The following is a 17,897-nucleotide window of genomic DNA, read 5'->3' as shown; positions in this document are numbered from 1 at the left end:
AGAGAGAGAGAGAGAGAGCACCCGTACCTTCCTGTAGATGAGGGAGCAGACGCCGACCCTTATCTTGAGGCCCAGGTGGAAGATGGCCATCATGTACGGCTGCCGCACGAAGATGAACACAGCGCTGCACGTGACCAGCCCCAGCGCGTTCAGGTACGCCATCTTCAGGGTGATGTCGCTGTCCGGCTCAAAGTACCTGATCAGCTGGCCGAGGAACATGGGCTGTGCCAATCTGCAACACTGACAAGTGCTGACTGAGCATCCCAAATAACTGTTACCCGTGTTCTGCGACACAGTAACGTAACTTTATTTTGACTCTATATATACTCTTTGATATACTGGACGGGTTCCGAGTCCCGGAGACCTGCGAACGGTGACCCGTGAAATGATCCAGTAGAGGTCTGGATGAGAGAGTGGTCGAATGAACTGGAAGCGACCCGAAATCAGCGTGCCATGACTTGTGAAGCGTGACCCGGGTCACGTGAACCCCGTGATACCCGTCTCTCCCAGGGACGAGCAGTGGACAGGTTCCGTGTTCCGTACCCACGATCCGGGATTCAGATAAGGAAGAGTTCCGCTTGGGCTCACTCCAGAATAGCCCTGATAGGAAATGAATCAATGACCCATGAATGGCGTGTCATGACACGGATCAACTGAGGCGCCTTTTAAAATATGAAAGGGGCGCTACAGGACTCAGCAAACACAGAATCAGACAAGAGCGACTGAGATGCGGCCGACAAGTAACTGAAGCATCTGACTACGTTACCACCGCTGAAGCTGCCAGCACCAGCCTACAATGTTACGCTGCTACCGTGATGCCTGGATGGACTCAGGTGGTTACAGTAGTAATGAACTTCACTCCTGATCTTAAGATTTTCAATACTTTTGACGTACATGGAAGTTTAAGGTATTGGATTCAGCGGAGCGAGACGAAACAAAGATACGCTATCTAGTCACCGTGGTTTTTTTTTTGTAGAGGCTTGGTGCGCTGGGCGGGGCTTGGGGCGAGCTGATATTGACATTCTCCCGAAGTGTGGCGTAAGTCCCGAGTGGAAGAACGACCTAGACTCTCGGGGTTGGCTTGCACCACAAGCTGGCCATTGTGTATGCTGGGATCAAGCATGCGTTTGACAAGTGGAAATTTTCGATTTGACTTAATGTTGCTGTGGACGGAGACCAGATAATCGCAGCAGTACCGCCCGGGGTTCATTAAGAGCAGCAGGATGAGAGCAAGAGTCGTCCGCTACGTTTGCTGGGAACCCGAGCCAAGGACATCAAGACTGCCATAAGCAGCCCCAGGCGAGCCAACTACAAGACCAAGCGGACGTTGCCGTAAGGAGTGAGGTGGCATGCGCTACTGGGACCGTTCCCGGTAACAACAGTCCAGCTCATGAACTTCGTCAGTGGCATCGACGCAGCCCGGGACATGGGTTGCAACTCAGCGATCAGCCATAGACTGACACACTAAGTAGGCGAGTCTTGTGACATAGTTAACGTCCGGTGATTGGGACACTTTCGTTACATGTATTAACGATATATTGTCATCGCGAGCCTAACATTGGTAGTAATAGTTATTTTGTACTGTTTAGTCAAATTCAGATTATAACTATGTAGATTATTATAGTGAGATGTTAGTTTGTGTTTTACTTGATTTGTAATATCACAGTGTGTGTATAGTCTGTAGACACATGTAAATATAAATGTCTAATATCAGAGTTTTTTTTCTGGTAAAGTGTTTTATTGTAACTTCACATGTGGCCACTAGTTGTTAAGCGTGCTGTTTTTTTTGTGTATTAATTGCGCACTTTTGACCACTAAAATATTGATGTCATTACGAAGTTAGATTTGTTGTCAAAGTTTAATGGTTGTAAAATTTTAATGTAGATTTGTACTAAAATTTAATTCTCATTGTTTACAGTTCTATAGGGATGCCATGCTGAAATGACACAGTGAATGTTGTCAACCCATGAAGTAAAAGTGTTTGTGCAAATAACCTTTGGGTTTCCTCTTTCCTGTAAATTTTATGGAATAAATTATATTGTCTCTGACACCGCATACACCGGCTAGTGTTCTTACGATTGTGTATGTACCTCCCAGTGTACCCAAGATAACTAACTATTGCTAGGACTATGACAGACTGATTTAATTCACCAAAAATTCTAAGACAAAGTTTCTTGGCTTCTGGTATAACAACAGATGTTTCAGTCGACTTTGCAATTGCATCATAACGGTAGCAGTTACCTAACCGCATAAGTGTGGCTTTAGACACAGTTACAACATGCAATTCTTTATAATCTACAACAAAATTACTCTATACAATCTATGTGTAAACTAGTTGTTGAATAAGGAATTACGTTTCTGAAATTATTATCTAAAATACGTAACTATTTTACCACAGAAATATTCATCTACCATTAAGGAATGGTTTTATTGATTACTTAGAAATGAAGACTTTTCATTTTTATAAAATAATGATTTATCATGCTGAATAAGTGTATCAATGACCCATAAAAATTGATAATTATGACAAAAAAATACTGACTGATATAATTGCATATCTGCCATCCTTACGACATGAACCCTTGCAGGTGTGCCAATCATGAAGCATATGAGCAACATTCATATTATAATATCACCGTTTCAAAAACATCACTGCTGACCGAATGTAGATCTACAGGGAGATCATATTAACACAAACATAATTTTGAGCATACTAAAATTTGTATTAATCAAAATATTGGAAATTGTTTCTATTAAACATAAACATTTTAACCAATACTATGTCTAAACACAGTAGCAAGTATATTGAAGTGTATTCAACATTAAAAAAAAAATAAAAGACTATGGAATGAAATAACAAATATTATTATACGAACAATATTCCATTGAAGTTACGTGGAGGTACACATGATTGGCGCATTGATACACAAGTACTTGGTTTTGTATTGATGCAACTTCAATGTTCTTTTCTTTCTAGTCTGCTGCTACTTTTCCCAGGAGTGACCTACTAGGTAACGTTTAAAGGTAAAATATCTTTAGTTACTGGAAAAGATATTTTTAAATTGTCAAAGTATTCAAAACCCAACAAGCCATTTAAATGAAATTACTGCATGCACCTCACCTGAAGACCAGCTCCATGATCACGACAGGGAAGCAGTACGCAGCGTACTCCCAGATGAACTGCTTGGCTATAACCCTCAGCAGGCTCGGACGCTTCCTACAGCTCAGTTCCTTGTTCCAACCCCTGCAACAAGTCAATCATGCACTATCGGCCACAAAGAAATTTAAGTTCAGTACCTCCTCTCCCAGTAGCACATGGAGTATCTTTGGACTGAACTCGCAAACAGGTTTTCCCATCCCTCTAAGGGTATTACGAATTAAGGCCGTCCTTTCTGCCACAGTAACAGTAGCCTCAGCTTCGATATCGGGAGATAAAATATTTTGTATTGATAGTTGAACTGACCATATACAACTAGTGTGCCACTTTAAATTTATCACACAAGTATAAAAATTTATTGTACCTTTATTGGTGCATCTGAATACAAAAAAAAAATTAATTTTACAATGTGTCAACACAAATCCGTGATACAATTTTCCTGACACTTCTCTGACCAAAATTTCAAATTATCCTAATTTTTATTTTATTTTTATAATTTAACTATTTTGTGATTTTCTGAAGGAAAAAAAATAAATAAAGCCTCCATCCACCATTCTCATGTCTGGCCTAAAGCTATATAACAAAAGTGACATTACAAGCAAAACCTTGCATATATGCTATGTTACAGTGTGTATGATTGCACTAAAACACCATGTGGAAGAGAGAAAAAAAATCTTTCACACTCTGGGTGATGGCAGAGTGAAGCACTACATTTTACCCTCAAATTATCATCACTAGGGGAAACAGATGACTTTTCCAGGATTACAAGTAAATTCCATGACCAATTCTAGATTCCCTGACTTTTCCTTGTCTTTCTAGAATGTGGACACCCTCTTTTATACAAGTTAAATTTTTCAAAAAAATATTATTGATACAGGAAACATAAATGTAAGGAAATCATGAATACCCCATGCTCTGTTTCAATTTGGTAGTTTCGTTATAATTTCTCAAATATATGCATACGATCAATGCAAATTCTTACTCTGGCATCAGATAGAAAGTGATTTAGGAATCTACGCAAGTTGTAACTCACAACAGAGCAGACACGCGTCCTCACCTCTCGAAGCTGTCCCCGAGCAAGTCGGCCCGGTGCTCCTTCAGGGGCTCAAACAGGTCCTCCACCTCCATCTCCTTGTGCATGCCCTTCCGGAACACATTCCACGTCCAGCTGCAACACACGCGCCCCCTCCCCTCGCTGAGCAGCTCTCCTCGCACACACTCGCTCCTGCCCGCCGCACGCAGCAGTGCAACCTCGTTGCCACCGGAGTCATCTGGGTTACATACGCACATGTTGACTCTGTCTAGCTGCACAACATTACTTATTGTGCCCCGGTGTATTCCTTAAAACAAAACACACCTTTTATACCATACATGTATTCTTGCACAAGATGTTTTATTGACGTGACAACGTCTAATAAATCGATGAATGCCGGCTGCACGCACGAAAAAGGGTCCCGTTACGCTCATTGTACGCTTGCGCCGCATCTATCTCTCGTCCACTCGATTGGAACAACCATCGATTTGACTTTTTTGAGGCACATTAAACTTGAAACACTCCCATTCGTTTCCTACTTTTCCTTTCATCGTCCTATCCTTAACAGAATAACACAGATTGGAAGAAGTTAAATAGCAAACATGTATAAAAGTTATAGTTAAAATAATCTCTTCGTTAAAGTGATAAAGATATTTGAATTAATGAGTGCAAATAAAAGTAAATGTATCAATTAAATTGTAGATTTCATTTCACTCCTTCTTTGTATCCATACAAAATAGTGATAATTCAATAAAAATGATTCAATTTTATTCATAAAAGTATGCAATCATTTCATCAATGTTTTGTTATGACGTTGTCACGTTAAACTATCGTCCGTAAACCGACTTTACAAACGACCAATTTTTTTTTAGTATTATTTTAATATTTATTTTTTCCTAAATGGATCTGGGTTACAAAGAAATCCAAGATAGGGGGCTGACTTGTCTTGGTTCTACTTTTTTTTATAAAATTTTCTTATGCAAAAAGACACACCCATCACTACAATGTATCGAACCTCTAGGACATTAAACAAGTACATATATCATAAACACACTGCAGGATTTGGTAGGTCATGGTCTTGTAACCACCTTGGCTTTCGACATTTAGCCACTTCGAAGTGATGCCCATACAGTTGTAGTTCTTGGTTCATGTGTCTCGAGATAGTTGATGCTCATTTAATACAGGTGGAAATGACTGCTTTGTACACAGCTGCTGGATGGTAAGAGTTTTATTTAGATACCTGTGCGTGTTAAATTGATACCTACAATTTTTCTTTTTTGCATTTAAACCCATATACAAACAAGAACATTCAAACAAGACTAATAACAATTAATTGTTCTCTGGATTCAATTGAAATTATGTTTAGACATATTTAAGGATTCACTTCAAAACAGCTACACCAATTCTTGAGCAAATATATAATCAACAAAATACACTATTTAAGTGCCAACTATTTCACATTAGGCCTTAACAGTGATGGCATCAATATTGTTTATACAAGTATCAATAAGAACCAATATTTTCTTAGAGCTTGCTTACATCTATTTTACCATGAGTGTGTTCAAATCAGATTGTGTGAATTGGAATGTCACAATACAGCAGCCTACCTATTTCAAAGTTTTTTTATCCAGGCAAAGGACTGAAAAAAATAAATAAATAATTGTCATGTAATTTCTTACCCACATTCTAACTGAATAATTTTTCATTCAAATTAAGGGCAATTGGGTAATATGATAAACAAAGTATTATGGGTACGTATTTGGAGATAAATACTCCATTTTATATGTACACCATTAAATGATTCACGTTTTGGCATCATCAGTCTAGTTTCCTTTGTTTATGGGATTAAAAATGTGAAATTTTCTACTTGCTGAGATGCAAATTCTCAACCAGGGCATTCTGCAACACCCACAAAATAGAATTTCCTGGCTTTTTTTCTCCAGGTCTACAACAATTTTTTTCCCTGAAAAACCATGTAATATTTCTACAGAAACCAAACAATAGAAAATTTTTGTGTTATTCACTAACACTGCTTAACAGATTCTTCAATGTAGTGAGCTCCTGACAACATTTTTTACACAATAACTGAAAGCCTGAGAAGTAGGGAAAAAATTGGGGTGGGTAGGTCTTTAGTGAATTTGGGGCTGTACACGTCCATTGATTATATAATCGAAGCTTTTTCGTTGGGTTGGGCCGGTGTAGACAGCTGCAGCACTCGAGGCGTCGTATTTCGTTGTGCGCGTTCGCCACTCTGGGCTGGGGCACCTGGGTCGATTCCTTGCACTTTTCTGGGCTTCTTTCTTTCTTGATCGATAAAGCTGACGTTTCTTTGCTTGGGAAATACTAGATGGCCGAATAGAAATGGGTGTCACTCGTTGAGTCTTTGATTTCTTCATCTTTGGTTTGGGCATTATTCCTTGCTACTTGCATAAAAAAATATTGTGAACAAAATACTATTTTTTTTTTTAAATAAACGTAGTTTACATTCTAACGTAAGAACAAAAGTTGTTTGGAGCAAACTGACCAAGTACTTTCATTGCTAGCTCGCTTGCGACTGAACGCTAGCCGCGCCTACTATTCCTTCCAGCATTCGCTGCCGTGCGGTTACGTCTTTGCGGGAGACATGGGGGGATCGTTGACGCTAGCGTTTCTCATTGACACCAAAGCGGGCTTTACGATGGTATAGTTATTATTAGCCTAGTGTGTACAGTTTTGCCATATTGGCCATTTAAAAGTATCCTACTTCCGTGTCACCAAGATTTTGTCATGACCCCCTTTTCCTTTACAAAACATAAGATATTCATTGAATTCTCGTCAAAAGTGATGTTTCATACTTCGCAATCTGACACCATCATAGTCTGAATTTAGTCTCACATGACAAATTGTGACTCTGCTAAAAATACTTGGCACAACAGCATCCCAACATGACAAAGGCTGGACTAAAACATCCCATGCAAAACACAATGGGCTATTGATAGCAGGGTGTCTACTGTACACATAAATTTCCTGACTAAAATTTAAAATTTCCCTAACTTTTTTTTAAATGATTGAAATATGTTACAATTTTCTAAAAGAAATAAAGAAAATCCAGCCTCCACCATCTCCATAGCTAGCACATTCTTTCTCCACTTTCTTTAGATCAAACAAAACCTTGCATACGCCATTTTACAGTATGCAAGACAATGCACTAAAACACCATGTGATAAAAAATTGCTTTCACGATCTGGGTGACGGCAGTTTGGAGCACGACATTTTCCAACAAATTACTATTACTAGAGAATTTCCATGACTTGTTCAGGATGTCAAGTGAAATCCCTGACCAATTCCAACTTCCCCAACCTTTCTCTGACTTTTCAGAATAAAGACTCCTTGGATAGAGAGCCCAATTTAATCTAACCATTTAATTTTAATTCCCTTATATAACCTATATTTCACCGAATATTCCCAAATTTTTCCAGAAATATAAAATTCCTGACCAGTTGAGCTTTTTCCTGATGCCAGACACCCCGTTGAACTCGGTGCAAGAGTTCCTAGTGTTATGTGGTCAATGTCACCACTGCATGACCAGCTGGTGAAATTAAAGTCAAGTACTTGTTAACCCCTGCTCCTTCGAAACCACTATCTAGTCACAAGCTGTCCCACAAGTAAACAAGACCGAGGTGATTATATCCAAGGTCACAACACACACACACAACACTACAGATGTTAGTTATGTTTTCTTCTTTCCTTCCAAAAATTTTCTGCAGAACTGGAAAAACTTTTTCTGAGTTATACTTTTATAGAAAAAACAATGTTATTGACTATTTTTGACACTTAACTATTCCGTTTTACAATTGCAAATCAGAATGTGTTCGCAGAAAAAGTACAGCTCTGCACTGGTTTTTCGTTAGAATTTGAGAGTTGGGTAGGACTGATAAAATTATTTCAAAACAGCAATCTACATGTCAACCTATCCTTAATTATGTAAATCTATTTTAACAGAAAAATTTACTGGAAAAATACATCATTATTTCCCTTGGAAATTTTTCTCAAAGAAAAATTTTCCGATTCACGTCTCTACGAAGCATACTCCTGCAAACCAACTGCTATGCAACACCACAGTCGTGCCACGAGCTGTCCCAGGAGTCAACAAGCAAGAGGTGACTACATCCAAGGCCAACACAAACACACACAGACAGCACTGTAATGACCAGAGTAAATTTACACTCCAGGTGACAACAGACTTGACATGGTTAGCAAGGAGCACTTGGACTCGGCACTATTATTAAATGCTGAGCAGTGATAACTAACTGCCCTTTGCCACTAAGGGGGGAAAAAAACTGCTAAACCTCTTGGCCACACATTTTTCAAAACATTAAAAAATATATTATCACACAATCCTACAACCTGTGAAATGAGAATAATTCATAAGATTCAAGCAATACATCAGGTAATAGAAAAAAAGTTTAAATAAAGTACCAAAGTCCTAAAATTCCTAATTTTTACAATAACTTACATATTTTCCAATTTTTTTGGTCAAAATATTTTTTTACTGCAATCAACACTAACGTAAAAAAAATATAAAAATATTTCGATTTTGATAAGAATTTCTGTTAGTGAATATCTCTCAAATCAAAATATTATACTCAAATTATTTGACATATTATACAAGAATAAAGAACTTTACAAAATTTTCTAAACAAATTACATTAAAAATTTTAGAGAAGGGGGAGGGGAAATAGATTTTCCACAAAAATATTATAGTTATCATTTGTATTAATTTTATTAAAATGTGAATATCATTTTTCAAGGTGTCTGCAAATGCCTCGTAAACAAATTCAAAGACTTCCACAAAACATTTTAGAACAAAATTTTTTTAATTTATCACAGTGTCTTTTTTTTTGTACAAGCATAATTTAACATAATTCTTAATATAGCTATTTGCAGAAATAAGCAGATTTTTATGCTAGAAAGCTAAAAACTTTTCTGAGGCATTTTTCACATGATTTAATTGGACAGCCTCCAATTGTTTAAAAAAAAAAAATCAAATTCAAATCACACATGCTACTGGAAATTAAATTTTGTGTCTTCCAGCATTGTGTTTATTTCTGGACTTTTTCGTGAATATTGCGACTAGTTATCCAGTTTAGTTGTGACCTGTAGACACCCTGTTATTAAAACAACTACCAATTATTAAAATAATTACCAAAGGTAACTTGCCAAAAAAAAGTTTGATTACATTATGCATATTCACGTCTACTTTATAGAGCGAGGTACGGTAGTCGTGGTGCAGTGATAAGACACTTACATCACAGTTCACACAACACGGGTTCAAATTCCATTCCAGCCATCGTGATTTTGGTTTTCCAGTGTTCTTCAAAATTACTCCAGTCAAATGCTAAATTTCTTATTCTCTAACATTATGGATAACTGACTTTGATGACCTCATCTACATAACATCAAGCCTGAATTAAATGGATATATTTTTTTAATTGCACTTACTGAATTACTTACATAAACAAGGCTGCTGAGAGTGGATTTGCAGTAGCCCTTGGGTTGGCCGGCCTTTCAGATTTTTTCCCAGCGTCCATCCTTACGTTCCGAGCGACATCCACTCTAGGTCAGTCAATGGTCGACAGCTCCCTGAAGGCAAGAGGCAAGATTATATGGTGAATAGCGATAAAATAGAAATAACAGAGAAATAGAAAACAATACTCTGCCAAACATAAAAATGGAAGTCAATATATGCAAGGCAAAACACAAAATGCAGCAAAATTCTCCTCAATGGCTCAATTTGTATATAAAATTATAGAATTTGTTTAATCAATTTTTAGTTTCTATTTACATAAGAAGTTTCTTTCAAAGTAAAGCAAATGTTCTATAGTTTACAGACAAGGCTAAAGGCCTACAGAGAAATACAAGGAAATGTATGAGTATAATGGTTTTGGGCTGTTAACATTGCATGTTGATTATTTTATTAATTTTAATAGTATATAAATAATAAAAGTAACAAAAAATTAAAATTAAATTTTAAAAATATATATATTGGCACCAGAAATAAAATTAAACCACACAATGAATCAAATATCTTTTCCTACCATGTTATGTATGTTTAGTAGTTCGAGGTCAACCATTTCTTGTTTTAATATTTCAGTAATTTTATATATTAATGCACAATTCTTAAAAATTAAAAAAAAAACAAAGAAACTTGTTAAAATATAAAACAAAACAAAATGGCTCTAGATATTTTATTTAAAAAATATTCTTGATCTGTACTTTTTAATTTTTATATTTATAAATTTCTCATGTAAGGAACATTTTAGAAGAATACAGAATATTTTGGTGGCTTTTTTTTTAATCTACTCTCATCAATATATGTAGTATTGTTTTGGTGTACACATTTTAAATGTCTTAGCACGAATTGTTGAAGCAGTTGAGCAACATAACTGTGCTTGATTTGTACTATTGTACTTATTACATACATTTTTATTAATTTTTAATGATCATAAGAATAAAATTTACAAATTTTTGTAACCTCAAAGTCTTGACTCAAGCCATAAGTCACTAAAGTTAAGGTTTCCCACAAAATTAAAAGTATATTATGCGACTTGATGAGAGAATGCCAAAGAAACATACTTAGTATAAGGTAGCTAACTAGGCTTAATATTATAAATATAAATCCACCAATAAAGCAGAAAGGGTTAACATGGCCAGCCTCTAGTAGAGAAGTGGTGAGAGTATTGAGGGGGAGGAAACAGAAGGCCTACCCCCCCCCCCCCCAGCACCTCCAAAACAAACAAATCCCTGTGCTATTGTAGCAACTGCAGCCAGAACTGCTTGAACAATAGGCAAGTGCTTGTGCTATCACCGGTGAGAGTAAGTAGTAACAGGTGCAACATCAATAAATTCCTGGCCTACTAGTGGAGGACAAAAGAATTTTTTCTGCGGGATTTGGAAAAAAAAAAATTTAATTTGTGTATTTTAAAAAAATTATTTCATCAACAAAGGGTTTGGACTGTTACATTATCAATCTCAACATGAGTCACTTCCTGTGTAGCTCGTTGTTCTGGACAATTGTGTTAGCGCACCAGACGTCATAATAAATGAAATCCACGCAATATCGCAAATTTTTTTATCACTCTGCCACCATGGCCAAGTTTCCAAACAAATTTATTTTGCACTAATTTTCTCCATTAACATCGGTAAAGTTTCTTTAAAATATATATATATATATATATATATATATATATATATCAACTGGTAAATGATAAAAAATGTTAATGACTTGTATTACTATTACAATTATGTAAAATACTGCATGGAAAAAAAATGGAGAGACCTTATGAAGAAACAGAGTAGCTGAAAGCACACGGCAGTTCAGAATCAAACACACATGTAGTATTTGTTTATTCAAAGATGCTTTTTTTATGAGAAACGAAACTATTTTCAAAAGTTTGAATATACAAAAATACAATACCTCACCTCACACCCAACAACCCGAAGCAGCGGCCACGAAGAAAACGTGTTTCGACACGAAGCTCCTAAAGTCACGGACTCAGGCAGCCGCGCAGCTGATAAGACAACAGCTGTGCTGAGCCTTATCAACAAACATTGCCGCAAATGACGACAAATACAAGGTAAACCACTCAGCCAACCATCTTCGTGTGTGTGTGTGTGGATGTTACTTAAGACTCTCAGCGCCAGCAAATTGGCAAACACGTTACCACATATTCCTCGTGATCCGAGTAAACAACCAGTGATAGCAAGTCTCAACACTAAACAGCTCTACCGCTTTCATTGCAAACTCAAACAGAATATCGTTACAAGGGTGACTGAAAACCTGTACTGGATGAAAAGTTGTGTTCTGGGAAAAGGTGAAAAATAATAACAAAATGGTTTACGAAGTTCCTGACCCACCCCTGACAATGACAATGAATGCTGAACTGACTTGAGAACAGGATACATTTTTTGTTATTTACAGTGCATAGGAATTACACTTAAGTTATCCCTACTAATATTATAAATATGAAAGTGTGTTTGTATGCTTGTCCTTTCACAAAACAATGGAGCAACGGATTATTATGATTTTGCATATCGATAGATAGTTTATGGGCCAGAGTGTGACATAAGACTACATATAATAATCAAATTCCATCCCTAAGGGAGTTAAATGGGAACAAATTCAATTTTATAATAGAAAATCATAGGAGGTAGGTCATACACACATAAACAGTGTGTGTGTCATTTCTCTGTGTCCGCCACACGGTCATAAATTAATGTCTGGCAACTTCCTATCCTTCTCCTGGCGGAACCCATCCGCCTAGTGAGCTAGCGGTTGCAAGCGAAATAATAGCGCTAACAAACAGTTTAGTTTATAACTTCCTCAATAGATGGCGTAGCCTTGAATTTGTAACGCGCCATCGTTTAGTGTCTTTGCCACGTCTTGCCTAGGGGTAAATGGCCTTCTCACAACATGAAGCTGAAGATTGGCGTCCCGGTTTTGCTGATGCATAACCTTGATGCACCGAGATTGTGCAATCAGGGGGACTTTAAAATCACAATTTCCCGTTTTTCAAGTGTGTGTCTTACAAACTTGACACTCAGTAGTGATTTTCCTGATTTAACAATGTGTTTAGCCCGGGCAATGCCAGGTGCTTCTGTTAGTTATTAATAAACCAAACTGTAATGATTCTAGTAATTTACCAAGGTTCCCACACTCTTACAGAGACCATTTGACTTCCCCTGATTTTCCCTGTACAAACAAAAAAAAAAAATATGTGTGTCAAATCATTAATCTTATAATATAATATACAAATATTAACCCACAAGTGATTATTAAAACACACTTCAACCACAAATAACATGTCAAATTGACCATAAAATCTTTTTCCTCACAAAACATAGTTTGCAGTGTTATTCATCAATTCAATACAACATAGGTTGTCAGTTTGTGATTAAAATAGAGACAGATTCAAGACATTAAAGAAAGACAATAGTGTTAAAATTTCTAATACAGTTAAGTAACTAAAATTTTGTCAATTATTTCTCTGATTTTTTTCAGGTTTTGGAGACATTTTTTCAATTCCCTGAGTTACCCTGTTTTTTGGATTCTCCCTGAAAGCAGGAACCCTGTATTTAAAGTGATTGAAAAAAATTATTTACAAATTTAAATTTAATGAGATAACTTGTGTTTTATTTAAACTTATTTAGCAGTGGAGTATAGCGGGCCTCTTGTCATGCCTTTCGAGCCAAAAAGACCCACGGCCCATTGGCTGGCTGCCGCTGTGTTACAGTATGCTTTAGTATCGATTTAAGATAAACAATAACTGTCAGTGTCAGAGCCCAGACAAATTTGTTTTACAGGACACTATATTCTTAGTTTTGATTACAGAATACACCTGTCAATTACATCCTACGGTTGTTCTGCTTTTACGAGTAAGCTGTTAGCTCATTCTTTCCAGAGACGGCCTTCGTGACTTGCTACTTGGACTACATAGAACTTAACATGTTACAATTCAAATTTACAAGTTTATTGTCTCCATTATTCCATGTAAAGTTAATAACTTAGTTACAAACTTTTATGGATGACCGAGGTTATGATTATGAATAACCTTCACATAAGGATAAACACGTGGTAAGTAACGACAAAAAAAAAGGAGGGGGGGGCGGCCTTAAGCGAGCAAAAATCTGTAGGTTCTTATGAATAAGACTGCCGCTAGTGATGCTTGTTATTTATTTCTCTCTTGCCAACACATTGCATCCAGATTTCATTCCATTGTAGTACGTGAACAGGACATTATTTGTTATTTCACCACAGCTGAGAAAGTATTTGTGTGTGTCTGAAGCAATCTTGGTCGAAGATAGTTGTCCGCCCGCAGCGGAGACCCCCAAGTCCACTGCAGCGGAGCGGCTGAATGAAGTGAAGCTGCCAATGTGGCTGCTGTGACGTCACAAGGCCGGGAATAATATATACCTTGGTATTAGCGGTGGGGGACAGTCACCTGGTAAATACTGTGGAGTAAGGATATGTTGATTTTTTTACGACTGCATTCACCAGGGATCAAACCCAGTAACCTCCAAAATCCATGACGTAAGAGCTTTTTTATCAAAACCTTTTTTGTTACAAATATGTAATTAAAAATTTTCGTAATATTTTTGGTGGGTTCAAATCGGGGACACCAAACTTGAGGGTGTACAAAATATAAATACAATACCTATATATATCTTTAATATATATATAGCACTAATATATATTTTTAATGATATTTTAAAGATTTTTATGAAAGGAATTGTTTTGAGCTTATAGGTCAAATGTAATTTGGTATCAAATTTCAGTCAAGGTATATTACAATCAAGGTCCTGCCAAATATCCCCAGTATCCTCCTACCCTCACTCAGCACCCGGTGAACCTGTTTGCCCCCCCAGGTGCCTGCTTTATCTCCTGCCCCTCCCTCGCTACCTTCCTCTTCCTCGTGAACCTAACCACCTTCGTCTTCCCAACATTCAGCGACATCCCGCTCACCTCTGTCCATCATCGTTCTAGCCCGAATAAGTCCCCTTGGAGGAGTCCAACTTCCACCACTACCTCATACACCACACAATCACCTGCAAAACCCTCTCATCTCCTGTGACCATTCCATCTCCTATATCGTTCATTAGTAAGGGCAGGCATTTTTCGCGAATAAATCTGAACTCCTATTAGACTGCAACTAGTTATACTCACACCAGCGGTTTCTACTTTGTGATTGGCGGCTGTGTGCGAGGGAAGTCGTTGCCTTATTTGTCCGAGCCACTCAGGAAGTGTTTGCTTCCGCACTGACTCACTGTGATTGGTGTTGTAACAATCGATACTGACCTGAAAGAAACTCACCCAATCACGAGACTCAGACAATGCTACAGTGTTATAACTTTCAGCCAGTCTCGGGATCTTTTCGCGAAATATGCATGCCCCTATTCATTAGTATTGCGAACAGCAGGGGCCTCATAACGCTACCTTGCGGCAAACCTGACATCACTTCCTTCTCTTCAGGCCTTTCTTCTACTATCCCTAAGGAAGTCTCCCACCCAACTACCAACAACTCTACCGTCTTCATTACACTCTTGCGTGGCACTTTACCTGCTTCCCCTGTCCACAGCTTCCTCCGATCACCCAACAACTCCTGAAGCCATCCCCCCTTCCCAAGCCATCCATTTTCCCCATCAACCACTCCATTTCTTCTCAGATAATTGTTCTATACTACGTATCCAAGTTTAGCCCTCGATCCTGATGGCATGATTCTGTAAATTAAATATTGTTCCTGTTTTACGCAATGCTTTCAGTTTTAATTTTATACATCAAAAGTTCCTGCACATAACAAAATATGTATATGATGTGATGTATAAATGAATTATGATCATTTGTTTAATAAAAACGAAGATTTATTTTGTGTTCAACTTAACATCAGAATCCATTGTTATATGACAAGTTATTGTTATGGCCAGGATCTTTCGAAATACCTACTTAATTAAAATTGCAAGCAAATGTACCAAAGGATGAAAATATACAGGCTCATGCCATCAAGATCAAGGGATAAATTGGATACGTGACACAGAATTTTTTTACCACTTTACTTATACACTGGACTTCAAGCTGACTGGCCTGTAATTTGCTGCATCAGCATATCCCTTGTAAATCAGTACCATTAGTGCTTCCTTCCACTGTTTTGGCCACTTTCCTTCCCCCAAGGATTGCTTGAACATCAAGGTTGGAAAAAAACCAGGTTAAAAATTTTTTTTATATTGTTTAAACCAGTTTTTTTTTATTACATAGATTATTTTGGTTTTCCACATGTTCGAATGAAAGCCATACATCCCACTTTCTGCCACTCATGTTGAACCAGAAAAGTTACAACATCAAAGAACTGAAGTCCAGCAAAACTGTGTATCTGACTGGGACTTAACCACAGAAAGGGTATTTTCCCCAAAGGAGGATTCACCACAGAATGGGTGCTTCTCACAGAAAGGAGATTTACAGTTCATTCAGGGATTTTTACAAAATAGAATTTTTTTTAAATGGTAAATTTATTAATTTCCTCTTTTTTTTTATTTCACTTTTGACTACAATTTACTTAGTAATGACTTGATGTAAGCTTTAGGATATACACCATTGCTAAGCACATGTATGTCTGTAGAAGAAAACTACAAAAAACCAAAACAGAAAAAACACAAATTAAGCTAAAATTGCTGTTGTCAACAGTTTGTTGTTTGTCAACAGTTGTTTGTTGACCATATTCCTGTCATGGAATATTATGCGGTGTATATATACTGTTGACAACAGCAATTTTTGCTTAATTTGTGTTTTTTGTCTTTTGATTTTTTGTAGTTTTCTTCTACAGACATACATGTGCTTAGCAATGGCGTACCTATGTCCCAAAACTTACATCAAGTCATGCACTCCCATTGCACATATCTTTCAAAGATAATTACTTAGTAATATAATCTTAGAGTAGTATTATTTAGCTGGGTATAATTTACAACTTATTCAGATAATTTAAATGAGAAGATCTCAAATAGTATATAATTATTTGTACCAATATCAAAAGAAAACTTAATGAGCAAACTATTGTTATTATTAAAGTGAAATTAGACCTTTCATTAAAATAATTTAAGATATTCTATTTTAAAATACTTTTTTTTAAACCAGTTTTTTTTTTTAAACTTGATTTAAACCAACCAACCAACCCTGTCAACATCACTGCATACCTCTGGCCCACTTGCCTTCCTCCCATTCAAACTCATAACCTCCTTTTGTACCTCTGCCATTCCGGATTTCAAGACGCCTCCTTTCCTTTCCAGTGAAGTAAAGTTATCTTTGAATCACACCTTCCTATACCTCTACCCTTTCAAATAGATAGGAACTGCTCCTGTAGCAAATTTGCCATCTCCCACCCCTCTTTTCTCAAGACCCTTCTTTGCTTATATAGCTGTAAAGGAAGTTCCACTCAAAATCCAGAAGCATTTTCATGTACATATATATTTAAAATATAACTTTTTTTTTACAAATATAATATTACTATTAAAGGCTGATTTCGAGAAAGCTTAAGAGTTAGCTATCAAATGTTCTGGATTATTTACTACTAATGTAAATCCAAATGCAACTTAAAAAAGTCTCTAAAGGTTAAATATAAACAAAGATTTTGCACATATATTACACGCACTTATTATCTGAATTTTAACGCATGTAACTTACTTAAATTCTAACCTAAAATTTAAGCCATGCAATGTAAACAGCTCAATTAGAAAAAGAGAAAAAAAAAACACCTTTCTCAACTTCTTAAACTACGCCATGAAACATTATCTTCCTCCAACAGCCCCACTCAGCTGTTCCAGTAACACTGAGTCATTTATCCGGGAATTGTGGATTTATTTTTATTTCTTTTAAATTATGAGGAAATCATGACATCTGTCATACACTAGCGCTCCATGTTGTTTTCAGACTACAGTAAGCGCAGTAACTACTCTGTGGTTTCGACCGTAGAGTCTGAAAGCCAAAATTAAAAACACAAACGCGCAAGTGTATATTCTAGGAGAATGGTTTTTAATTACGTTGAAATACGTTTATATACATTTTATTTTTTTGCTATTTGGCCTACAGCTTGCGCCACCAGCCATAGGGTAATTTTTTATTTTTTCGATTCTTTATCATATCTCATCAATCAAATCTCTGTATGTAAATTAACACCCATACTG

The 17,897-nt window shown here is 36.8% G+C and overlaps 1 protein-coding gene across 2 annotated transcripts in view; it reads right to left on the bottom strand.

Annotated features, from left to right (window-relative positions):
• The window catches only part of LOC134532054 (probable multidrug resistance-associated protein lethal(2)03659), a 72,444-nt gene extending 54,796 nt beyond the window's left edge, over positions 1 to 17,648 (bottom strand). Inside the window, exons 1-5 of one of the 2 annotated variants that reach the window (XM_063368225.1) lie at positions 17,469 to 17,648; positions 9,684 to 9,812; positions 4,215 to 4,325; positions 3,122 to 3,244; positions 28 to 232 (exon numbers count right to left, since the gene is read on the bottom strand). In XM_063368225.1, the coding sequence (XP_063224295.1) occupies positions 28 to 232; positions 3,122 to 3,244; positions 4,215 to 4,325; positions 9,684 to 9,760 (516 nt within the window). In that variant the 5' untranslated portion in view covers positions 9,761 to 9,812; positions 17,469 to 17,648. Of the gene's footprint in view, positions 1 to 27; positions 233 to 3,121; positions 3,245 to 4,214; positions 4,326 to 9,683; positions 9,813 to 11,651; positions 12,355 to 17,468 lie in introns of those variants that run through there. The other variant, XM_063368226.1, reaches the window with a different exon arrangement.
• Positions 17,649 to 17,897: the final 249 nt, after the last annotated feature.

This window comes from Bacillus rossius, chromosome 5, assembly GCF_032445375.1.
Source record: "Bacillus rossius redtenbacheri isolate Brsri chromosome 5, Brsri_v3, whole genome shotgun sequence".
Lineage (NCBI taxonomy): Eukaryota > Metazoa > Arthropoda > Insecta > Phasmatodea > Bacillidae > Bacillus > Bacillus rossius.
The sequence above is the reverse complement of the archived record's forward strand: the minus strand, read 5'-3'. Positions and strand labels throughout refer to the sequence as shown.